Raw genomic sequence first — 26,195 nt, 5'->3', positions numbered from 1 at the left:
TGACTTTGCTCCCCGGGCTAGGTAACCCTGCATATGCATATATGCTCCAACGTATCAGGGCAAAGTGCCATAACGATGTGATCTTTTGCTCCAGTTTTGGAACCAGTCAAGGTATTTCTGACAACATTGGGCGGCTTGGTGAAGGTGTACTTCGGGTTGAGAAAAAAATAGAGAGATTCTTAACAGCTCAGAAGAGATATTTCACTAACTCATTTGTATGTTGTTCTCCCTTAGGAATGCATGAACCGAAAGAGCCAAAAAGAGCCTCCCCATCTCATCACAGGTAATACTCATTTTCCACACCTGTTCCCTTAAACAACTGTTTACTCACAAACACCTGTAAAAGTGCTAAAAAACCCAGCTTCCAAAAAGTTTTATAATTTGAATGGCACAATTGCCCTCATTTGGAAGCATACAGTTTTATACGGTTTATGTACCCATTAAGTGTCAGGTGTTACAATTACCACACTGAAACCAAGCACGTGATTTACTGCTGTGATACCACATCTTCTTATGCTTACTGACATAAGCTTAAGATCAGCTTGCACTTAAAACCAGTTTGCAGATAAGAACAAAAAACTGAAGTATTATTATCTCCATGTCTTCAAAATGAAGATAAGGTAAGCATTTTCACTATATTAAGTGTAGACTGTGAAGGAGGCTCTGATTTCCAGGGGCCAGGTCAGTGGCTTAACTACCAAAATTCCCCTGTCTCTATGTCAGTTTGGCCAGTTTTGCTGTTCTCACTGATTCCTTTTGCATCCCACCTGCCCCAGCTCAGTGTGCTTGCCCAGTAAGGGCACAGAATCCAGACAGACCTTAAGGACCCCATTCTCCCCCACTGCTTCTTCACAAAATGGTAAAAGCCATGCAGTAAGATGTTTAAAAAGTCTTCCCCTCTCAGCTGACAACTGAATAAAGGATGTTCCAGCAGTACTTCTAATGTCATTCTGTTAGTAATAGAGTAGGCCAAGAATAAGCATTCACACTGAATACAAGCAGCAGTCTTAATCCTCCAAACTGGATATCCACTATAGGACCATCTGATCTCACAGAAACTTATCAATCTGTGGACTGCATAATTCAGAAATGCTATAACGATTTTAATTTGCACATAATTAAAAGGTAGCATGAGATTTGAATGGGCCTTTATGATTTTTTCCTCCAGTTTTGCTTGATTGCTTCCTTGCACACAGGTAAGTGTATGCATATGTATTTCCCGTTTTAAGTGTTTAGCATTCACCTTACAGAACACCACTTGAAGTCTTCTAGAATAGCATCACTTCATAGATTAGAGGTAGTAAGCACTGCAGAAGGGAGCAGACCTGTGGACTGGCCTACTCTTTGTTAATGCTTAATATTATTTAAAAATCTGAATGATTTATAGACATTTCCACTCCTCCTCCCCATCCCAAAACAAGTTAATTTGAAAGTATTTAAAGCTACCTGGCACCTTTTGCAGCTATACTTGTGAGGCTCAGAATCTGCACTTTCATCAGAGTTGTCATCGTTTTCCTCCGATGAGATTCCAATTTTACCAATGAACTCTTCTCTCTGGTGATCATCCATTAGTGCTATGTCCTGTGTAGGGTGGGAAATAATATTGTTTTAATAGATTAAACTTCTATTTCAAAAGGTAACAGTCAGCTTTTGTTGCCATGCAGACTGCCTTGCATTAACAATTGCTACAATTGCTGTAACATTATTTATTTAAAATATCCTCCTGCTTCATTCAATTCAGCTAAACAAAGTTCCTTGGTCTATGACTAAACAAGGAACAACTGTTTATCCAAACAAATAATATTTTTTTTTTGTGTGTGTGTATAAAAGGAACTTTAATGTAAATAGAGACTCAACTGGTACACTATTACATCCATAAAAGCATCTTTATGAGCACCACTGAGTGATTCAGTTAAATTCCTTACAATTCAGTGTTGACTTAGTTGCACCAAAATAATCTGGGTCTGATTAATCACTATTAATAGGTTTTTTTTTTGTGATTTGGAATATTTTGATAAAACCAGGTAAGAAACTCAATACACAGGCAGTTATGCTGGCATATACAAAAGAATCACAGTCACTGGCACGGAAAAGGCAGGAACAATTAGTTCCCTTGTTTGTTTGGTTGGTTTTTTTTTTTTTTGTTTTTTTTTTTTTTTTTGTTTGTTTGTTTTTTTTTTCCCCCCACAAAGAGAGGGGATGACAGTAACCCCTCAGCCCAACCAAACTGCAACTGGAACAGTTTATCTGTCTGCAGCCTTCCTGTTAAACCATCCTCCATGCTTTAAACTGAGCAATCTCTGTGAGTCACCCAAGGTCACAGGGGTGGTTTTCCCATAGCGTTCAGAATAGTGTTCTGTAGTGGGAGCTGACATAACTTCAAATATGATAGTCCATATACTTTGTAGCAATCCAGATGTAGAAACAGAGCCATGGATAAATCAGAGCACAACTCTTGCTAGGCTACTGTAGAAACATCACTGCACAGCGTACATAATCACTGTTGTGTTGCCAGTATGAACACCTAGCTGTAACAGTCTCAATATATTTATTGCTACGTTTATGTGTCTGTTAATTTATTAGAAAAGGCATGTTACTTAACACAGTACCTTAAAATGGACATGAATATGATCTCTCAACACATCCACTCTGAAAAATTTTCGTCCACAGATTTCACAAGTGTATTTCTTGTCTCCGTGTGTTAAAAGGTGTTTATTCATATTGCTCCTACAAGAAAATACCTAAAAGAAAATAAGGAAGAAAGGGTTTTGTATCACATTCCTCAGGGCTACGGTTCTTTGCAGGTTATCCAATGGATAGCACAGAACATATTTACCGTCCTGTTTTATTCATTCTAGTCAGAAACATGTAGGAGCTCCTGTTATCCAGCCAGCAGGCTACCTGACACTGCTGGCACAGCAAAATACAGGTGTACAGTTCCAAGGAACTGACTGAAATTGGCCGTTCATCAGCAGCGGACTTCCAAAAGGCTGCAGCAGAATTACATAGGGTAGACTTAGAAATATTTAGACAGCGTCTTTTGAAACATGGATGCTCCACCTATCTATAGAAAGACACAACCACAGAATCCACTGTCGTTGATATGTAACTTATTCAAAACACCAAACCCAACTACATGCCAATATAAGAGTTGCTTGAGTACATCTTGCATCATGAATCATTAAACTTTTATACAATCAGTAGTTAAACCCTCAGTCTTTGTATCTGTGATAACACCAACTTAAGATCACAAGTGTTAAACACTCAAATGCAACAGTGCCATGGTTATACCATGAATTCACTTTGATTTCCAATAGAAAACGATTCCCAATGCACAGAGTCAACTCCAGCTGTTTACATTCCAGCAGAAAAACTTCACTCTAAATAATACAAGCCATGAGATTTCACTGACAGATACATTGGCCATGTTACATTGTGCTACATGTCCTGAAAAAAAGTCTAGTCTGAATTCCAGTTTTGTTCTTATCTTTGTCCTAACAGCTTCCACCGTCCATGGCCGCAGCGGGCCTGGATATATAATGGAGCTAAGCCAGTTTAGAGAGTGATGTCTTGGCTGGGTGACAGGGCTCGCTGGTAACTAACCACATGCCTGTCCGAGCTGCGAGATAATCTGACTTGGCATGTGTCTCAAGGAGAGTCATTTACCTCAACCTTTTGGCAGGCTGTGTGCCCACCGTACCCCTGGAGTATCCTTGGAGCTACAGTGCAGAGCTCCACGCGGCACACGCTGGGAAAGGCGCCTACCTTCCCACACACGGGGCATCCTGAAGGCTCCTTCTTGTAGCGAACCATGTTTTCCGTGCTGTGCTCAAACTCTTCTCTTTTCACACGCCTCACCCCTTAACAGAACAGTCCCCATCAAAAAAACAAAACAAAAAAAATAAACCATGGTTTTCCACTCCAATCTGCATGCCCTTTCAGGTGAATACTGTAAAGAAGAGTGAAACACTGGGAAGAGCCTTAATGCAGAATTTAATTGCTAACAAAAGGATAATTTCTAAATTAAAACAGTGTCTTAAGAATATAAAAGCAGTCTGCCAAAGTGATATATTATGGCTTACTGGTTATTACACAAATTGTAAAGTGTCTGAAAACAGACATTTATTGTCAACACCTGGAACAGGCAGATCTAGTAGGCCTTGGTGCTTTCATCAGATACCTCACCCAGAAATTCCCCCTTGCAGTCTCTAAGGAAAGAGACAACCACCCAGCATCACCTTTAATGCTCAGTGAGGATTTCAGACCTTCTCTGCTACTTTCAGAGAAGGGAAGAGGGCTGCTGCTGTTCTGTGGCAGTTAAACATGAGACACCTTGCCATTCAACCCCCTGTCCTCCAGCTGTCCTCCAGTTCATGACACAAAGGTCTGAATCACAAGAGCACCCAGTGATGGTCTGCTACGCCCAAAGCACCAAATTAGACAATCTGGCAGCTTTTTTAAAGCCAACTCTGGTTCTATCATCTAGATTGCTACAGGCATTTTAATACATATTTCAGCAATCTACCATCACCCAAGTTTTTCCAGAGTCTGAGTACCTGTAACATCATTAGACGTTTGAGATTTTGAACAGTAAATTCTCAGAATCTCATTTTCATATATTCTTAAGACTTTGAAAGATAACATCACACAGCATAACATTAATACTATATTTATACAGTAGTCACTTTCAGTTATACATTGCAAGTTAATTCTTCGCCTTCAAATTTTCAAGTTAACACACTTTAAAAAAAAAAAGAATAGAATTCAAATAAAGAAAAATATGTAATTAAAATCAGCTCGTTTAAACTGCTGCATAATAAGCCAAGCAACTTTCACATGACCATTAGTAGCACTGAATCCAATCATGTGAGCGTGAGAAAAAATGTAAGTGCATCTCCTAGAAAGTTTTCCATAGAATTAGATAACTCCCCTCCAGGATCCATTAATATTATTTTTAATAAATGTCACATTTTACTGAAACCTGCTACACCAGATCAGTTAACTGACAAAAAAAACCCAACCCAAACAAACAGTTACCATCCAGAAGAATCTAATGCACAATCATTTCCTCAACCTTCCCACCTCTACTGGCAATCCAAGAGTAATGATTAGGTTGATCTGCAGTATACTTACCTTCCAAGTGTCGTCTCTGATGGTCTAGCATGACATCCTTCCGGTAGAACATCTTATTGCAGATTTCACATGCAAACTTCTTATCCCCATGCTTTTTCTTGTGTTTTGAAAGATTACTGTTTGTAGAAAAGAATCTGAAACACATCTCACACTGGAATGTCTTGTCATCTGTAAGAAAAATGAAAAATGCAGCTCTTTACAGACAAAACCAGGTTTTTTCTGTTTGTGAGATAGGTAGTTCTTTTGTTAGATCTGAGTCTTAACATATAATCCATCTTTATATGGACTGAGAAGTGCAAAAGCATGTGTTTTACTTTAAAAAGTTTTTCAAAGGAAATAAATATATATGATGCTAACTTGAACATGGAATCTAGTGTTGTAGCTTCCTCACATGGGCTATTTCTGTTGTGGTCTAGCATACATTCAAATTATGTTTCAAGCGGATTCTGTTACAGCTGATTCAAGTTTTTAATGTTGCTAAAATCACTACACATACAGCAACACGGCATCACACAAACAGCTGTGTCTAAGCACAAGAATACTTCTGCCAGCACTAGCTCCTAATACCAGCCAGTATAGAATACTCCAAAGTAAAGTATAAAATCTCCGAAATATACCATTACATGACAGTAGACCTATGGGGAATTTGTTTTGTATCCAGGAGTTGAGACTTTTCTTGGAACATGAAAGCATAGTCCTGTAGATGGAATCTGCCAGTGCTGCAGCAATCACAAAGAAGTAACAGTTTGATACCTCGAAGAGTAGAGCAAAAACTGCTGCTCATTTTGATCAACTCAGAGAGAAAACGAGCTGCTGCCCTTGAATAAACAGAATACTGAGGTTACTTGACATTACTTTCTATTCTTCATAAGGCTGAATTTTTATAAAAGCTGTACCCTCTGAGGAGAAGTGAGAAAATCTACTCTGAATAGTGCTGTAAGGAATAACTACCCAGGTGATTCTGGACTGACAGTTATCATGGGTCTATAAAAGTAATCAGGATGTCATTTTCTAAGCCTAAAATCACTCAGCATAACTAGTATGAGTAACGAGAGATGGCTATGGGAGAAAAAGACAGGTTCTAGCGACAGTAAGAAAAAAACCCAAAACATCCAGAGAGACTACTGCAAGCACAAAGCAAGCATGAGAAAGCCAAATAAAACTGTAATCCCAGAAAACTACAAACGATCAATAGTACTGGCCCCCTTCCGAGTTTCTCTCTCTGTGGGAGAAAGGAGGTGAAACTTATTTTCAGGAAAGAAAAATCAAACAGAGATGGTGGCAGTGTATCTGTGAACATAGAAATTAAAACCAGTGAAGATACTAGGTGAGCAGAGGATACATGCCACACAGAAAAGCAAAAGCTCAGTTCTAATTGAAATTGGCCAGAGATATAAAAAACTACAAGAAAGAGTTCTTCAGGTATGTGAACAAGCAGAAACAGAAGGAAACTACTGGTCTGCTGTTAAGCAGTAGAGTTGAATTAGTCACCAACAATGCTGAAAAGGCAGAGGTTCTCAACACTTCCATCACCTCTGTCTTTACCAGCACTGTTGGGCCCCAGGCCTTGGGAACAAAAATCCAGGTTGATGCAAACACAGACACACCGTCAGTGAAGGAAGAGTTGGTGTGTGAACTGTTACAGGAGCTTGACCCCTACAAATTGATGGGCCTTGACATTGTCCACCTGAGGGCGTTAAGAGAGCTGGCTGATGTCGTTGCGAGGCTGTTCTCCACAATCCTCGAGAAATTGTGGAGATTGGGGGATGTTCCATAAGACTGGAAGAAGGCTAATGTCACCCCCATCTACAGGAAGGGCTTAAAGGAGGATCCAGAAAATTACAGGCCCTTCAGTCCCTGGGGAAGTTACAGAACAAATCCTCCTGGGGGCTGTCATAAGTTAGATGAATCACATGGTTTGGAAAAGCCAGCACAGATTCACCATGGGCAAATCACACTTAGCAAACCCAATTGCCTTCTACAACGAAGTAACCTGCTCAGTTGATATGAGGTGAGCAGTGGACATTGTCTACCTGGATTCTCCAAGGCTTTCGATGAGGTTCCCCACAGCCTCCTCCTAGAGGAACTGATGTGTTACGCTCTGGACAAGTGCTCTGTGCGGTGGGTGGGGAACGGGCTGACAAGATGCACTCAGAGGGTGGTGGGAAACAGCCCTTATTCAAACTGGCAACCTATGGGGTCCCCCAGGGATCAATACTGGGCCCAGCGCTGTTTAATATCTTCATAAGTGATCGGGATGATGGGACCAAGTGTACCCTGAAGTTTGCTGATACCACCAAACTGAGTGGGGAAGTGGATGCCTTGGAAGGGAGAGCAACCCTGCAGGAAGACCTAGATAGGCTGGAAGAGGGGGCTAACAACAACCTCATGAAGTGCAACAAGGACATGTGTAAGGTCTTGCATCTGGAAAAACATAATCTAGGAGTGCAGCACAGGCTGGGATCTGCCTGGGTGGGGAACAGCTCTGAAGAAAGGGACGTGGGGGTCCTGGTGGACAGCAAGCTCAGTATGAGTGAACAGTGAGCTGCGGCAGCAAGGAAAGCCAACAGGATGCTGGGTGGCATTAACAAGGGGCATCACCATCAGGGATAAGGAAGTCATTATCCCACTCTGCTCAGCGCTTGTCAGGACACGCCTGGAATACTGTGCTCAGCTTTGGTCCCCACTATACAAAAAAAGATGTGGAAAGGTTGGTGAGGGTCCAGAGGAGGGTCAAAAAGACAATCAAGGGACTGGAAAGCCTACCGTGTGAGGAAAGGCTGAGAGAAGTGGGTTTATTCAGCCTTGAGAAGAGAGGGCTTAGGGGAGACCTTATCACCATGTTCCGGTATTTAAAGGTGGCTACAAAGAAGAGGGGGATGCCCTTTTTACAAGGAGTCACATGGCAAAGACAAGGGGTAATGGGTACAAATTACTCCCAGGTAGATTCTGACTGGACACTAGGCAAAATTTTTCACAATGAGAACAATCAGCCATTGCAATAATCTCCCCAGGGAAGTGGTGGATTCCCCAGCACTGGACACTTCTAAGATTCAGCTGGACAGGCTGCAGGGCCTTCTTGTCTAGACTGTGCTTTTGCCAAGAAAGGTTGGATCAGACAATTCCTGAGGTCTCTTCCAACATGGTATTCTATGATTTAATGATGCTAAGTGGATGTGTTGCTCTACAGAATATTGGTTAGACTTTTCTTATAACAAAGAGATTTTTTGATGGAAGCAGGGCAGGTTGCTTGTTGTGGTGATGACATAAATCTGAATTCCTACTCCCCTTCTGTAGTTTCTATGCTGAAACAGATTTGTGGACATTCCCCCAAAATGAAGTAGTGATGCCAGAGGAAGTGGAACGGTTAGCCATTCTCACCTGTCCTGCAGTTATGGAATTCCAATGCACTCTCTATCCGAAAGGCCTTTTCACACGTGGTGCACTTGTATCTGTACTCACTGTCAACCTGAGAATTTCAAACAGTAAGTGTTTAAGGGGGGGAAAAGTCAAGTCATGTCTGACAGAGAAGTTCTAAATCCCAACTACTTTTTCTGTTTTCTGTCTTTTCCAATTCTTCTTCCTTCGGCAGGACATCTATATACACACTGATGCAAAATTCTGATGCTACATCATCCTGCCATGTTCCTACATCTGAGCTCTATGCAAAAAAAAGTAAACCATGCACCTGTGTGCATGCAAGTCTTCCTGATAACCTCTGGTCCAGCAGAGACAGAATTTTTGAGAAGTAAAATGTAATCTGACTCATTCTCCAACTCCAGAACATATGCCAGCCATCTGAGAGTTTAGGACCTTGATGCCAAGTAGCAATGGAAATATTCACTGATAAGGCCCAACTACAGGCATGTATAATATTTACATGGGAGCAGCACTGAAAGGCCCTCACCAACAGGTATGGTGCTGCTGCTGCAAGCACTGCAGTTTTACACACATGCAGGTAGCCCTTAAAGATGCAGCCTTTACCCACAGAGTTCACACATTAAATAGATGGGGATAAATGAAACAGGACAAGCAAACAGGACTGGAACAATTTTATTTAGTACGATAAACTGAAGTCAGATCTCACCTCTACATTGTGCAGGTCCAGCTAACTCTACCCTGTGTCTTGCTGTAATTGATGCCTGAAAACAACTTTCTATAGGAAATTCAGTCACAAAAAAGGACTTGTATGCTCAAAATCACGTCTACTCTTTGCAAATTCATCAACTGTTCTAATAGAAGATGTTATCTCTATCAGTATCATCTCACTTATTCACAAGAATACCCACTCAAATATAATTGACCCAAGCTCCCCAGATAGCACCTGGAAGCTCACTGTACCTTTTCACCTAACCTCAGAAAGAGCCCGCTAGTCATTTCCACTCACTTCGTTCCTGCTGTGCTTGTATGAAACATGCTGCTTCAAGCTCTCTTTACGGCTGAACAGCTTTGCGCATTCCTCACATTTAAATAGTTTGTCACCTGAGGGGATCAATCAAGATAAAATAAAAAAAAAAAGAAAGCAGTCAGAAACTGATAATAATCAACTCCAGGCAAGACAGGGGAAACCAAAGCACAAACAACTGTAAACAAACAGGCTAGTGATGAGAAGCCCTAGTAATTCAGGAGATCCAAACAGTGGATTTTAACCTTTTCCAACAACATTGACAACAATTTTTGTTTGCTTCTCCCACCCTTCTTCAGTGATTATTTTTTCACAGAATCCTTACAAGCAGGTGACCGACCCCTGGACTGCAAATCACAAGCTAAAAAGCACTCAGCTGACATTTACACAATTACAATGTTACCCCATGTGTTTGTGAAGGTGAGCGGCAACACATATGTATATATTTAGAAGGAAGAACAGTTTTGGAAAAAACATCACATTGTCACCTCCATTTAAAATATGTACCTAAATTCAAATTTTTAGTACTCTAATTTCAACTTTCAACTGTTATCTTCTCATGTTCTGGTCTGCAAAACTAAAAGAGTTCCCTAGAGAGAGTTTAAAAAAAAAAAAAAAAGAAAAAAATAATTCTATTAAAATTATGTATCCCAATATCTAAGAATAGCCTAGCTCTTTTACTCAAAGGTGGAACCACTGAGAGACAAAATCAACACGCAAGTGAGGCAAAATCAAACCCACCGTGGGAACGGATGTGCCTGCTGAGGTTGCTGCTGTTCTGGAATATCTTACTGCAGATACTGCATTGATAGACTCGCTTGTGCTCCCCAAGTTGTTTTATCAGCTTCCGCCGTATACCATGTCTACTGGAGAGAATTAAACTTCTTTTGAGGGACATGGTGTTTTGGTGATGAGCAAACCTACTGGATTAGAGAAAGAAAGGCAGGGACTGAAAGGTATCCCAGATTGCAAGAAAGAGTCCCACCAGCTGGCAAAAGCTAGAGGAGTGTTACGCTCAGCTTCTGGCAGGAGAGGGGGGCCTGTAGCTTCCTCATTGCCAAGGAGCCCTCCTGGCCCCCCCTGGAAGCAGCAGATGTCAGAGTGCAGCTCACTCCAATTTTCTTCACCCAGCACAAATGAGGAAAAAAGCAGCAGCCACCAGCCTCAGAGATTCTCTTTGCAGGCTCCTCAGAGAATCATAAAGGATCTGTTCCGCTTATCCTCTGAAAACATTAGCACTACTTCAGCTTAGAAAGCTTGGCAGTTCGCATGCAAAAGGCATACAGGGTAAGAGGGCAGCAGGGCACCAAGAAGCAGTACTGTCCTATTTCCCAGCACAACCACCCGCTGCAATGCATTTTTGATGGCTCTGTCTCTGCTAAGGACTTCAACATATAGCATTACTAGCTAATTTTGAAAAATCAAGTGCTTTATTTTACAAAAAATAATTCAAAAAGCCAATTTTACAGAGACAAAAAGACATAAAAGGATCTAAATTAATCAAATAATAGGAGTCTCCCTGAGGTTCTGTTATACTGAAGTTTTCCCCTCCCACTGCTCTAAATGTGAAGTATCACACACACAAATCAACATGAAGTTATTCATGAGTTAAGATGACAAGCAAGACTGAATAATAATAATAATGGTGAGCATAATTTTTTTTCAGCAAAACTCTCTTTGCCTGCTTAATGACCAACATTCAGCTGGAGTAATATTTCACCTTGCAGCTGCAGGAGGCTTTTGGAATCACACTGAATAAAAGCAGAAACGTGATGAAAAATGAAATCCCCATGGTTTATGCTCCAAAATTCTACCACCAATATCTCACCATCTGTGCACCATCCTCCAGCCATCTTTGTGGCACTCAAAGTCAGCTCTTGTAGCAGCAGCAGCATCACACAATTTTTATGCTAATAAAAAAAGAGCATCTGTGGGCCCAGAAGTTGAGCAGAGCTGTTACATGCTACATAATCTTAATTAAGCCTATCAGGAAATTCTGCATCCCAGAACACTTACTTTGTCACTGAACTGATGCTATTTGTGGTGCTAGGCATCTTTCCTAAAACCAATTCCATAATCCTCTCTTCTGCAGCTGAAGACAGGGCTACCTCTTCTGGTGGGACCTCAGTTACAACATCAGCTACACGTTCCACTGCAAATACATCATAAAAATACAGTGTTAATGTGTATAGCTAGAAATAAAACCTCGAATGCAGAATTTGTAACGAGATGTGGCACCGAACACATTATTTGTCCACAAAAATGTTATTTGTCAATGACAAATAATGGATTGCTAATGAGTAGGTAGTACTTGCAAAAGAGAGAAAGTGGCTACTGAATGACAAGCAAGATGTAGCCAACGTCTCTTACAGAGGCCTAATTTCTTACCTTTCCATCATATCACTAAGGGGTCAGTTTACTATACATCATGAAATTTCCTACTAGAACTTCCCTTAAAGGAGGGTAAAGCCCTGAAAAAGCTCCTTTCAAGAATAAACCTTAAGGTAGAGAGAGGAAGGTGTCTCCTCTTGAGAGTAAGGATGTTTTCTCTCCTGCTCCTTCTTGCAGAAAGATAGGTAGGTCTCTCATAACCACTATCCTGTGTTTCTCTGGGCCTCTCTATTACTAAAATCGTCACAGAAAAATGCAGGTAATTTAAGTACAGGTGCTGCAACAAGGCCCTCAGAGATAATTAACAAATTTTGTAAATCATCTGCTTTAGTAATCTAACTAAAAGCCTCCATCTTGTCTCTGAGCTACATTTTAGGCCTTTTTGAGAAGGCATCAATGCAGACATATGAGGGGATATGTGCTTAGCATTTTCTTAAGTTTTGTTTTACCTGCAGAATCCTTTTCTTCAACAATGACAAGAGGTGCTTCTGCTTTTGCTGTTCTGGGCTTTCTTCCCCGCCTGGCCTTTCTCCTTGAGTCTGTACCAGCACTGGCTGCATCACAAACCACTGGCTGATCCACAGGGGGAGGCTCTGCTGCTTTCTCTGCAACAGCCTCATTTTGGCTGGTTTGGGGGGCACCTTTAGCTTGTTCCAAGTGACTCAGCAAGTGCTCTGAATGTATGGGAAAGAACAAGAGAGTGAGGAGGAAAAAAAACAGTCATGAAACACTCAAAGGGATAGACTGAGCTGAAGCCTCTCTATTGGGTCAACCTCACTTAGCAGAGACTCCTTTCAAATTATTTCAAAAGCTATTTAACAAAGACAGGTATTTGTTACTGCTTTTGACAGACTCTCTTTTCAGTCCTACATTAACAATAGATATCGCTGGAAAAAGGTTGTGTCCCCTGATAATGGGCACATTTCTCCAAATACCCAAGTTATTTAGCAGCCTAGGTCCCCCTTTCAAAAGGGATTCATCAAATGGTCAGAGCTCTTAAATAGCTTAAGTTCTTTTGAAAACTGCATAAAATAGCTGCAAATGCAGAAAAAAAAAATGTATTTCATTACCATTACTAAATCTGTGTCACAAATACTAGACAGACAGTATCACTAAGGATAAGCTGGCATCACTGACCTTATGCAGTTCCCCATCTGTGATATTCCTAACATTCACATGTCACCTTGCAGACAAGAGTGTTATTCCTTCTAGATTCAACATCACAGTTGTTTGCCCAGAGATTGACCACTGCTGTATACAAAATATCACTGTTTTACCTTCCCTGCTACTCTTTCCTTAAAAGGAACACAAAAATGAAAACTTTTATCTTACTCTATCAGGGACAGGGTATGGCTTCACAGTGTCCTGCTCTGGAAGAGCAGAATTCTCCTGATGTTTCTCAGTACTCTCTCGTGAATTTCCAGCACTTCTTACCTGTCAGCAGCTGAGGCTCCTGGAAAGCAGATGAACACACTTTACACGTCCACTGGCTGGACTCTGCTTCTGCAGCTCCACTGCCTTCTGGAGTGTTCACTAAATCACAACAAGAAGAAATACTGAAAAACCTTGAAAATAGGAAGGTGGTAAATCCCTGTAGTTTTATCTTGCAATGACTCCCTGGGTATCACAAGTTACAATTCAGGCAGTAAGAGGCCCACAGGGGCAGCTGGTACCACTTCAGGATTTTCCAAACATGAATGCTTGAAACATCAGAACAGATGAGAAGTCAGAACAGAAACTAAATTATGCCAGGAGATAATATCAGTGCTCTTGTGAAGTCTTGAGGGTCCCTTTACCACTTTTTAAAAAACTGTGATTATCAAAGACACAATATAAAACAATTTTTAGCAACATTAAAACTGGGGTTACCAGTCCTCTTCAGGGTCAGCTGAGGACAGAAGCAGGAGAAGCCTTCTTGCGCTCTGTGAAGAGCGTTGCAGAGTAGGAACATTTGGATTAACAGAAGTAAGGGTGAGGACAATGAAAACCTGGTTTTGAGTGGTGTCATTAATTAGATGTTCTATGAAACCACCATATTCATGTTTTAATTAACATATCAGCTCATGCCAGATAAAGAACATAAAGAAGAAATTAGGGGGAAAATGGAACTGAAATAAAAAAAAAAAAAAAGAGGAAAGTGGTTACTCTGTTCACAGTCCACTGTCTTTAAGTCCTTGGATGATATGTCTGAATTTGTCAAGATACGTCTGATAAATCTGGACTGATTCAGAGATTTTTTTGGTATGCACAAAGCTGAATATTCCTCAGTCTACAAGACTCCCCCAGAGGCGGGGAGGATGACACTGAAATTAGGCCAAGTGAATGGCAGCACAGGAGGTTCAAAAACTGTATCTCAGTTTCTGCCACAGATTTCCTATATGATCATTAGCAAGACAGCTAACCCCTCTCTACCTGAGGAGCCCATCTGTAATGGGACGATAAACTTACTTCCTTCTTTTCACTATTGGCTCTTAAACCAAAAGAACCCAAGGACAAACAAAGGAGGTTGTTCCCTGATACAAATTATGTTCAATGTTCTGCATTACAGAGGTGTGATTTCACCCATGCTATAATAAATAAATAAAACATGACTAGACAATACAGCAACAGAGATTCTTTCTTCACAGGCCACATGAAGAACTTCTTGAGAGCTCTGTCCAGGAGGCCAAAACCAGCAAACTTAAACCCCGAGACTCTGCATAACTTTAAAAAAACCAAAAAGTCAGATTGGTAAGCAACATGTAAACTACTGTATGTGTCTCATGAAGTTGCAGGCTAGTAAAACTGAAAAAGCACTATCTGAAAAATTGAAGTCTGTCTTGGAAAATTATCCCTGACTCTGCAGTTCCCTTGCTCCTTAGCTGCCCCAAGCAGTAAACCTACAAACCCTAGTTGTACACTGGTTTGCCAGGAAGAGTCAGGTCCTGTTTAAGTTTCCTCTTCTTCAGGCTTCCAGGGTGGCTACAGGGCAAACCAGTTTACTTGGAAACACAGATCTGTCAGTTGGCAACTGTTTTGTAGACTTTAGGAAAATAGTCAGAAAGAGGAGAAGCATATTTTGTTTTGGAAACACCAAAACACTGTAGCAATGGGAACCCCATAGGGTTCCCAACCTATAATAGGCAGCATTTTGTCTCTATTGAAGTTGGACTTACAGACAGTAGGATGAAGGATGTAGGAGAAGCTGTTCAAATTCTTCATATTTTTTGCACCCTGCATCCTGCCCATCCCCCCCCCCCAAATCAAGGATGCCAAACTGAAAGACAACTCCCCAGACAACTTCACATTTTAGCTGTGACAGTATCCAAGTTAAATGAATCGATCTTCTGATGAACTGCCCTGTACACATCTGCAACAACTCTCCTCCTCTTCTCCAGGCTACTTCTAGTATCAGTAAGCAAAATTTAGCAAAGTAACCTTTCCAAAGAATAGACACAGAATGGTTTTCTTTTGATCCTGTTCTCCACACTACGTACTCTGAACTTACTTTTAGACATGGCAATTTGTGTTAAGTGGGTTCTTAATTTCATTGTTCCACTTATCAGAGATTACAGAGTAGGGGGGCATTGTTTCATAATTGACTAGTTATTTCCTGAGCCGTTATGTTCTTTGCCAAGAGGATGTGTATTGCATATAAGCTTATCTAAATTTGAGCTCCTGTATCTAGAACAGTCTGAACTCTAATAGGCTTCTGGTATTATTGTAATTTGGGGATGGGCAGTGTTCCTGTCATTTCCCAACAGAACTGTTCTTACATTCACTCACAGTCTCATGTTTTCTTCTAGAACCTGATCATTTGAATGATTACACTTTGCACAGAGAGTCTGAAGATTTTCTTTGCAATTGCCCCCATCCCAACACTAGCCACCTCCAAAGTCAGAAGCAGTTGTGGTTTTCACAAAAATCATCCACCTAAAGGTTTATTGGCCCTTCTGTCACCTTTTAACATGCATATGTACCTTAAGAACCATGCCCACAAAAATAAAAAGAAAAATCCAGACTTTCAAATCCTTTCTAAATTAGTATTTGCTGAAAGTTATATAATCATAATATCTGCATAAAGTGGTACACCTAACAGCTATTCAGATTTGTATCTGTCCTCTATCTCCCTTTAAAATACTGTAATTTTGCATACCTGCTGGATCAGCTGTTGGTATGCTGGATTTCTTCGTTTTTTTATGGGGTAAGACAGCAGATGATGGTTTTGAAGGGATTTTATTCCCCTCTTTATCAGATTCCATCACTACCAAGCACATATCTGTGAAGAGGAAAAACAGTTCCTTTACTTTCCAGACCCTTTGATTCTCTTGCTCTGTGCTGAGGGCAGTAACCCTAGTCAGAAAGCTTTGCCCTATAGCAGGCCTGCAAAAAACATTCTCAAGTAAAATCCTAACCAGGACATTCTTATGCCTGAATCTCATACAACGTGCCTTTCATATTCTAGAGTGTATAGTGAAAGTGCTGAACAGAGAAAACAGGATGTACCTAAACAATATTTTAAAATACCCATACGCACACAAAAATACACAAACAGGTTAAACTAAAGAGGAAAAAGATGAAACCTCTCAGTTAATACCAACTGGAAACATCTTAGAATTCAGAAACCTGTTAACCACATTGATTCAGCTGTATCACTGAAGACTGTGCTTACCATCAAAACCAGACATAAAGTACACTGATGGCAATGGCCTCTCCCCAAGCCATTCGTCACCCCAAACTATACTCAGCATAGCAGTAATACCACTCAGGGAGTACCCTCAACTCAAGTGCAGAAAGAAAATGCCCTTGCAACGCTAAAGGATCATGCCTTTTAGCTGTAGAAATGCAAAAGTAGAAGAAAAAGAAGGGGCAGTGGAACAAAAGACTTCTGGCAATTCTAATTCAGATTCTAAAAAGTCTGCTGCCTTTCTTTGGCAATGCACAAACAATCATGTGGAATGACAGTTCACTCCTGAGCTTATCTTAGTCTAGTGGGTCCCGTGTAAGGCTGCATATGATAAAAGTTGTTTTTTAGAACTGTGTAACAGTTCTGAGCAAAAACACTACAATGGAAAGAGAATGACTTCTTTAGCAAATCTGCATATATGTTTAGACTTACACCGACATTTGGGTTCCTTTGCTTTCTACCCACAAATGTTTTTGATGCAACTACCAGTTTTTAGTTAAGAACTATTTATTCAGTTTGTTCACCCTGAAGAGGCTGAATCATCAACTAGGCCATCCATTTTCAAAAACTCAGATATACCATGGTGAAAAATCTATGTTTTTCCTTGTAGGGCAACCACGGATGCATGTTAGCCTGACTCTAAAGGCTAACAAACTCAGTCAGAGTCTATGTGATAAACAGCACTGTCAACTACAACAGTAGGGGACTATCAATCCCTATCAGGACTGGGCCCTTAGGAAGGATAAAAGGCCCCCACACATACCATTGGCAATACTAGTGACCTGCTTCAGCATTGGCTTTTCCATTTTTTTGGCGTAAAAAGCTGCATACCACACTCGCAGCTCAGTTCCTGGTGGGATGTCCCTGGAGGTGGTGAAGTAAATATCATTGTCATGCTGGAAGGCAGTTAAGTTTTGATGCTCATATTCAGTAGCTGGTCGCACCATCATCATCCAGTTGCAATCATCTTCATTTGAGGTGTCAAAATATACCAGGGGCCCATCCTTCCGGAACACCTGCCAAGCAAAGTATGCATATAATAAAACCCTAACAAATGACAGAAAGTTAAGAAGAATTTTTATTTTTTTGCTTTTGCAACGGCTTCCATTCATCGTACATCAAAGACAAAGCAAGCCTCAACACTTCCATCCGGCATGGCATGATTCATGTATCAGTCACATCCTTCAGATAAGTAAGTCTGAGAGACTACCAAGCGCAGGACGGGAACAAACTGAACTTCTATCTCAAGAATTCCTGCTATAGTCACCAGTTTCTCACAAAATTTGAACAACTGAATACAGGAGAATGGAGGGGAATCCAAACAGCATGCTGTGAAACACCCATCCGCCCAAGTCACATTTCTAAATCATTTCCTTCTGAGTTAGGTATGACTGAAAACTAAGACTAAATTCAATTTTTACAGTAGCATTTTTCCTACCAAAACCTGTCAAGAATAAAACAAATGCAAGACAGAAAAAAAATATTTATTCTGCATGTTCCATAAACCTAATGCGTATTTTGCTCATTAAGCAAACACAATCAAATTAAAGAGACTCATTAAAACAACTGAAATGAACTGCCACAATCATTGTCCGTCTTGTATCATCACATGCAGAAGGTGAAAGACAAGCAGTTTTGCTGACTGTATCCCAGCTCTATCTCCTATAGGGATGTTCACTTCAAACATGCAGAATGAGCCTCTAGTTAGATTCTTCTGTAGCTTGCCCAGAGAATGTTTGTTTAGCTAGTCTGTTATAGGGCATGACTAAAAGATGTCCAAAATAACACCCCTACACACATTTTTTTTTTCCATAACATCCGATAGCATACATTTATCATGGGTAAAATGTTATTGCTTTTCATGTGCCTTGTCTTACCTTCAGGGGAAAAATGGATTCTTTTTCCAGCTTGGCAACTCTCTTGGATTCAAATGGGCCAAACTGGGTACGTTTCACTAGCTGAGTCAGAGCAAACACTCCTTCAGTCCCATCTTCCAATTGTCTTATCTCCAAATTAGAAGGCAGAGATGATCTAAAAATTTAATTGATAAAAACCCCCATAGTTACACATGGGACAACACTGCAGAAACCCATGGAAGAAAGAAGTCAGCATCTATTTCTCCAATCTCCAGTGACAGCAAAGCTTTCTGATCAAAATACCCTAACTTCTATGAGGATTTAAAAATAGAGAACAACTACCAGCAGTGACAGAGGGCCAAATCAGTGGTTACTTGAAAAAGCTCAACCCATGTAAGTCCAGGGACCTGACAGGCTGCACCTCAGGGTGCTGACAGAGCAGTCCAATACTATAGTGAGACTACTCTCTATCATCTTGGAAGGATCATGGGCATCAGGGGAGGTCCCTGATGACTGAAGAAAGACAGATGTTGTACGCATCTTCAAAAAAAGGCCAAAAGGATGATCCAAGGAACTACAGGTTGGTTGGCCTTACTTCAGTCCCTGGGAAAATCATGGAACAGGACCTTTTGGGAGGCATTTAAGGGCACATGAGAAGGTGACTGGAAACAGTCACCACGGACTGATTAAGGGCAACTCATGCCTGACAAACTCTTTGCCTTCCAGGATAAAATTACCAGGTTTGTATGTCATTTCCCTTGACCTTAGTAAGGCTCAACACTATCTCTGTATCCAAGTTGGGATGTTATGGTCTGAACGGATACACAACTAACTAGAGTAAATAACTTGTTAGGTGGTCAGGCTTAGAGGGTCATGATCAACCATTCTTTACACCTGGAGGCCACAACAGCTGGGGTACCACAGAGGTCTGTGCTGGGACCTGCACTATTTAACATCTTTATCAATGACCTAGAAGGGGCAATAGAGTGCACTCTCATTCCACTTGCAGATCACACTAACTGGGGGACATAGTCCATGTGTCTGAGAAGGCAGGATTGCTATCCAGAGGGATCTAGATATCTCAGAGAGATACACCAACAGGAATGACATGAAATTCCAAGGAAAAATGCAAAGTCCTGCATCTGGGAAGAAAGAACCCTAGTCAGTACCATCACTGGGGAGAAAGACCCTGAGGCTGGCATTGGGCAGCAAACTGGACATAAGGCCATAGCACATCCCAGCAGCAAAGGGGGCCAAACATACCCTGGATGATATGAACAGGAGCAGCCAAGTGATTGAGGCAGGTGATCATCCCCCTCTGCTCTGCACTTGCTAGGATCCTATCTATCTGTTGCCTCCTGTTTTGGGCTCCCAGTATGGCAAAGACACTGACAAACTGGAGTGAGCTCAGGGGAGGACCACCAGGATGGTCAGGGCCTTGAGCAGTCACCCTGTGAGGAGAGGCTGGGGGAGCAGAACTTAGTCCCAAAGAGCCACCCGTGAACACCCACCTAGAGGGACTTCATCGGCACGGAGGAGTCTGGCTCCTCCTGTGGGCTCATGGTAAGAGCAGAAGAGACAATAAGCATAAAAATGAAAAATAAGTGGTTCAGCCTGGATGTTAGTTCTCACTGGAATATCCTGAGACCTCTTCCAAAATTAATTATCCTATGACCCTACAGATCTTTGATTATGATCCTGCTTACTTTAAAAAATAACCTAGAACCCTCACCAAATTAACACTTTATATTCTTATGCAGATCATAGCCCTTAAGATGAAAACCCTGGAAGTTTCCCTTCTGTCTTCTACCTTCCTTATTAAAACACTGATACAGTGATCACAAGTGCTTCTGTGCTCCCAGCCGCCCTCATTTACTAAACAAGCTTCTGCGAAAAACTTTGTGTCGTAAATATAGTTATTACATATAATACACAGAAATCGTCTTCCAAAAAAATATTGGAACCACCACATTGGTTTTATGGACACCAAATGCAGCCCTGCCTTTTCACATCTATGCTAACGGATGAAAAGCTAAAAATAATCAGACAGACTACTGACTACTCTATAAAAGCTGACACTAGCAGATCCGCTTTCCTGTCTAGATGAAGAGAAATACAAAAAGACTGCAGTCATAGTGATAAGCAAATTAATTAAAGAAATGCTTTCAATTTTAACAACAGAATATGAAATGTTAGAGAAAGTGAAGTTCAGGAGATGTTTCTTAACACTGTGTTTCTAACCATAAAGCTTTATCTTTTCAGTAGGACAGAGGAAACAACGATCATGTGGTTAAGCAACTAGACTGTTTTTTAAGAGATTCATATCCAGTTTGTGGTTTAACTTGCCCTCAACCTCAGATAACTCACTCTCTCAGCTACTGTTCCCCAGATGTAAAATAAAGGCTGCAATGACATTTCTTCTTTCCTTTACCTTACCTGTTTTCTGCTGTAAATTTTTCAAGAAAATAAATACATTTTTCTGTAACATGGCCATTTTTAAACTCTGCTTTCAAATCCACTATCCAGCAGCCCACACTTTCACTAGGGAAAACTTAGAATCTGTATGTCAAAAAAAGGCTGAAAACCAGTGTATGCACCATATTTGCAAATATTCACAGTTGGAGCATCTGGATCTATGGTAATTCTTCACCGTATTAATAAATAAGAGAGTTAAATTGCAAGGCAAAAAAAAAGAAAGCAAAAAAAGATAAGAAATAATAGCTTAACTTGTAATTGAATCTGCTTAGTACAGGCTAGCGACTTATTGCACTGCCTGGTTTCCATGTACAAGAAAAGCACCTCCATCACCATTTTCTATTATTCCTATGGGCATTTTGAAATTACCCTCAAGAATAAAGCACTTCCAGTGTCAGGGCTGTTAGTACAGTAGACTCCATTAACACTTGGTGTAGGGGATCATCCATGGCAGGTTTCCAGGCACAGGAAGGTGGCACCTGGCAGGAGCTGCAGGGAGCTTCCTTTTCTGGGAAGGCCCAGAAAATCGGCTCTGCCTTCTGCACACATGCCACCAGTATACATTGTGGGACACCAAGAGCGTCCTGCCCAGGCAAAGAGGGGTCATGTCACCTGCACGACAGACCCAGCACATTCAGTATGTGTTACAAGTGGTCCTGGGAATGCACTGGACGGCCTACACAGCCAGCATGCATCTGACTCGCTGACCACGTGCCCATGTTTTCTGTCCATGACTTCCCAAGAAGAAACAGGGAAGCCCTAAGCACTTATTTAATACATTAAGCCATTTGAACTCTCTTCCCCTTTTGGATTTGTACTGCATCTTCACAATAGTTGTTTCTTTCCCCTACCCTTCCATTTTACACCTTAATGTGAATCTTACTGACAAAGCCTGATTGCATTTCTCCGTAAAAATCACTACTCAGTGTTGTCTTTTCGTAACGAGATTTATTCTGTTTCTTTTGGCAAGAACAAATGTTTCTGCTGTGCTGTCACAGGTTATCTGACAGATGCATTACCTCTAATCCTATGTAAAGACTCCCAATAATGAGAACAACTTGTTTTGTTTCTCAGTGGAGGAACTACAGAAGTTATACCAAGCAGAAGGACACAACCATTCATACAAATGAGAAATCCTCACATGTTTCTCTGAAACTAATATGGTATATCTGAGGAGGGGGAAAATTTGCAGGTACTCGACCAAGACAGCAGTCATCACCCCATCTGGCACTATCCGACTTTTTGCCAGAAACCTCAGCGAAAAAGCCAAGTCCTGATGAGCAGCTAGTTATTTTTTGGCTTCAATTCAGTAGAGCACTTCAGCGCGTGCATCAGTTTTTCTATTTAATCAAGGCCATGCGCCTTCCATAGACTGGGACTTCACCTCTTAGCTGTCAGCATGACACCCATTAAACAGCAAATATGCTTTAAAGAACTAACATGAGTGTTGGATTACTCAGAACTAATACAAACATTCCTTACCTTGCTCTGCTCAATACAAAAGAGTCTTTGACTGTCACCACTGGGCCTAGTTCAGGACACTCTGAATCGTGGTACTGCCTACAGTCCTCGCACCCTGCAAGGAAGCAGACAGCATACAGAAAGGTTGATGGAAACACTTTTCTAAGTCAGCTGCCTCCTTCTTTCAAGGGCTAAATACAAAACCTAGCACCAGACAAAATACACATATAGAGGCAGGTGTTTATTTATGTTGCTTAAAATAACATATATAATTGAACATCAAGTTGATAGCTGGTACTTGTGTAGGTGAGATAACACACACCATGATCAATCAGAGGCCAACTGTTTAAATGCTCTCTCAAAGGAAAATAATTGCCATACATCTGCAGTAATTATTCTGCTTACAGATGGCATTATTCTTCAGATAGTGACATAACACCTAGCAGTTACAGAAAACTGCATTACTACCTTCACCAGAGCTCTGGCTTTTAGAAACAGCTTGGGTAGCATGTTTTTTTTAGTGACAGGAGGCATAAACCCAGTACCAGCAGCAGCAGAGCTGACACAGGGCCTCAGTGGGGCACGAGCATGCTGTGGGAGCCCAGCTCTGCCTGGAGCCATGCCTGGCCCACTCACGCTGCTCACCCACGGCGCAGGGAGAGATACCTCCAAGATACTTTCTGGCGCCTTTCCAAGCAAGTCAGCCGGCTGCGCAATACACTTTGGCCACTTCTTCATTCACTGTCAGCTTACCTAAATTAACTTCCAGTTTAAGTGGCTGTAAATTACCCAGGACTGAATGGTTCCTAAGAAACAATTTTCAGACCACGATAATTTGAGGCTTTCTAAAATAAGCCAACTTAACAGGATTTCGAATGCATACACATTGCTTTACAGTGAAAAATAGCTGTCAAACTGTCCTGCCTGGTCAGCTGCTGATGCAGCTTAAGAAGTGATCATCACACAGGGGTTATATTCCTATAGTACAATTTCCATCTGAGCTCCATGCTCACAAGGGCAAGTCAGGTAATCCCAGTAAGGATGCAAAGCAGAGGGTGATTGCACCTTGTTTGGTAGAAGAACAAGACAAAAGCCATGTCATTTCAGGGTATATCTCCTCTGGTAAAGTTACTCTGTACTCCTAACTGGAAACCTCTCCCTCCCAGTACTTTTCCCAGTGAACTAACAAAAGGATTTCTTTTAAGACGTGGAAAAGGGATCCCAAACTACAATGCACATCTCCACACTGTTTTTTCTTCTGGCAACAAAAACAACTTAGCAGTGAAAAATCCACATACATTTGACAAACAGCAGTACCAGCTCGTGCAACCCCCAAGCCTGCCCGCTGCTTCCTGTACAGCTGTTTGTGCCGCCTTCTGGTGAACCAAGGAAGGAAACAACCAGCTTTTCCCATCAGTTTATGTTTCAGCTGAATTAATTGCCCAGTCTGGTTTGCTGTACAGCACCAGAGAGCTGTATCAGAGGAAAGGACCTGTGGGCAAGTGCTATCTACATACCACCAGCATCAAAACTAAGCCTACACCCGAATGGCCTTCCCCATCCTGCTCTGTTCGCTCTATCACACCCCACATCCCCCTTATTGTGCCTGTAACTCACACTGCACTTAACATTATTGAAATAATCTGAGCTAAATACAAATTTGCAAAACCAGAGAGGGCGGAGGAGCCACAGAGGAATGTATAAACTAGACGGCTGTAAAAAAATGGATTATCATCCACAAAGGGTTGTTGTAACCAATGGGGACAGGAAGGTATAGCCAGAAAGACAGCTTCTTAAATGGACTTTGCTGCCAAAGGTAATGAAGCACTTCGTTGTTCCTCTAATCTTTTGACTGCACCTAGACGCTCCTCACTTCTGCAAAGATAGCCACAGCACAGGTTCAAATCAAGGTGCAAACAGCACTATCCAAAACTACATGCAGGAATAAGCTACATATTTCTCTTATTCTCATTCTCCTTTGTGGATGAATGATTAAAGCATGGGGAATATGATACTGACATTGTGTAGCATGTCTCAAAATCTAAGGGATGCCTTACAGCAGACATTTCCCAAGGCTGTTACACTCACCATATGTGACATTTTCAAGAGATTACAGCCATAGGAGAAATACAAAACTAAGCATGGGATAAATTGTAAAATACCCTGGGGGGGAAGTATATTCACAGACTTCTACAAAAAATATTCCAAAACTCTCTTATGTCCACGAAATGCGTATTCAATGATGTTAACTATGGGAGTGCACAGTATCATTTATAACAACTCATTTTTTCAGAACATAAGCAGTCCCCATTTCCCATGGGAAAAACTTACAGAGAGCACAAGAAAGCTCAAGAAATTCAACGACCACTGCCTCCACTGGAAGGGGGAAAATTGTGTTGTGTGGCACCTTCTATCTGTGCAATTAGGGAATGGTACCACATCCCCATCCTTGTTGCTATCCACCAGGGTCATTTTATGAAGGGGAAGATAAGGTAACTTCATTACTGGTATCTGCAACTCAATAAAAATGCGTACTGAGTCAACACTACTTGTGAAGGAACCTTGGTGAATCTGTGGTGGAGGGAAAAGTGGAACTTTCTGATATAGTTGCCATAAGGTTCATGTGCAGCTGTGGAGCCATCAGGGCTAAAAGGCTGTGGATCCATACCACCAAAGACATACGTTCCATTCTGCTCTTTACAGATCAGCCTGACAACATCTGGGCCCTCTCTGCTCATACAAGTAGAGAACTGGACTCTACATCTCTTAACTTCTTTCCAATGTAACACCAGATCCTGAATGTCTAGGCTTGTGATGAAGGAGAGGCGGCAGGGCTAGTATGCCACTGGGAAACAAGCCTACTAGCCAGGCTCCATCGAGCATGGGACACTGCCCACCATACTCCCTAAGCACACCACCGTTGCAGCCTCTCTTCACGTGCCGTGACCCCATGAGTCCAGATCCCAGGTCACGGAGCCCAGTCTGGCACACAGCGTTACATAGGAGGAAGACCACCAAGCCGAGCTGCATGAAGCACAGGCCTGGACACAGGGGCACAAGAAAATGCAGTGAATGCTGTGAGTGAGGCTTGTCAGGGCAGCCGGTGCATCGCAAACTGGGCTTGTCCAGAAAGAATAATGAGCCTGCATCCTCCTCCTGCAGATCTGCAACTCAGGCGGGAGGTCAGTTCCACACAGACACCCCTGGTTGCCAAAGCTGGCTATATAAACAAAGGTCTCAGACTAGTGTTAGGCCTTTGATCCCACTTACTTCAACCATGGAAAAGCTGTTCTGCTAACTCACATTCAGAGGTTTCTTGGTGTGTTTGCCAACAAAACCAGAAGAATGTGTATGCTTAAAATGAGCAACCTTCTCTCTACTCCTCCATAAACTGTCTGAGCTTCCTTTTACATAAATATATTTCTAAATAAAAACTTTGTCTGTTTTAGTCTTTAAATTCAAACATTCTAAGTAGATAAGTCACATCATGAGAATTAGATCGTTTTTCTTTCTAATACTTACAAATAAACATAATCTCATCATTGCCATCTTCAGCCATTTTTTAAACCTGCCAAAATACAAAAGATGGAGTTAGTTCTGAATGACTTTTACTTTCCACATTATTGAAACATCCGTTTACTGAGTAATAATGCTGACTGACCCAGAGCACACCCAAACATGTTACTGTCCCTGCAGGAGTATCAGTGGGAAGTTAAAGAAATTAAAGTTGCTAAAAATCCCCCAGTGACTGCTGTATCATTACACCTGTTGCTGCAATCACTACCAAGAAGCCTAAACGTCTGTAGGT

At 41.4% G+C, this 26,195-nt stretch overlaps 1 protein-coding gene across 11 annotated transcripts in view; it reads right to left on the bottom strand.

Moving 5' to 3' along the window:
• The window catches only part of PRDM15 (PR/SET domain 15), a 43,385-nt gene that overhangs the window by 11,657 nt on the left and 5,533 nt on the right, over positions 1-26,195 (bottom strand). For 6 of the 11 annotated variants that reach the window (XM_033011334.2, XM_033011340.2, XM_042788609.1 and 3 more), the window contains exons 2-16: positions 25,910-25,955; positions 22,409-22,502; positions 18,473-18,626; positions 17,359-17,611; positions 16,065-16,187; positions 13,364-13,462; positions 12,379-12,603; positions 11,555-11,690; positions 10,280-10,461; positions 9,521-9,615; positions 8,515-8,602; positions 5,134-5,301; positions 3,766-3,860; positions 2,610-2,741; positions 1,447-1,581 (exon numbers count right to left, since the gene is read on the bottom strand). In XM_033011334.2, coding sequence (XP_032867225.1) covers positions 1,447-1,581; positions 2,610-2,741; positions 3,766-3,860; positions 5,134-5,301; positions 8,515-8,602; positions 9,521-9,615; positions 10,280-10,461; positions 11,555-11,690; positions 12,379-12,603; positions 13,364-13,462; positions 16,065-16,187; positions 17,359-17,611; positions 18,473-18,626; positions 22,409-22,502; positions 25,910-25,946 — 2,016 coding nt within the window. In that variant the 5' untranslated portion in view covers positions 25,947-25,955. Of the gene's footprint in view, positions 1-1,446; positions 1,582-2,609; positions 2,742-3,765; positions 3,861-5,133; positions 5,302-8,514; positions 8,603-9,520; positions 9,616-10,279; positions 10,462-11,554; positions 11,691-12,378; positions 12,604-13,363; positions 13,463-16,064; positions 16,188-17,358; positions 17,612-18,472; positions 18,627-22,408; positions 22,503-25,909; positions 25,956-26,195 lie in introns of those variants that run through there. The other 5 variants (XM_033011339.2, XM_033011341.2, XM_033011342.2 and 2 more) reach the window with 5 other exon arrangements.

Source organism: Tyto alba, unplaced genomic scaffold, assembly GCF_018691265.1.
Source record: "Tyto alba isolate M040663 unplaced genomic scaffold, T.alba_DEE_v4.0 Super-Scaffold_14, whole genome shotgun sequence".
NCBI classification, from domain to species: domain Eukaryota; kingdom Metazoa; phylum Chordata; class Aves; order Strigiformes; family Tytonidae; genus Tyto; species Tyto alba.
The sequence above is the reverse complement of the archived record's forward strand: the minus strand, read 5'-3'. Positions and strand labels throughout refer to the sequence as shown.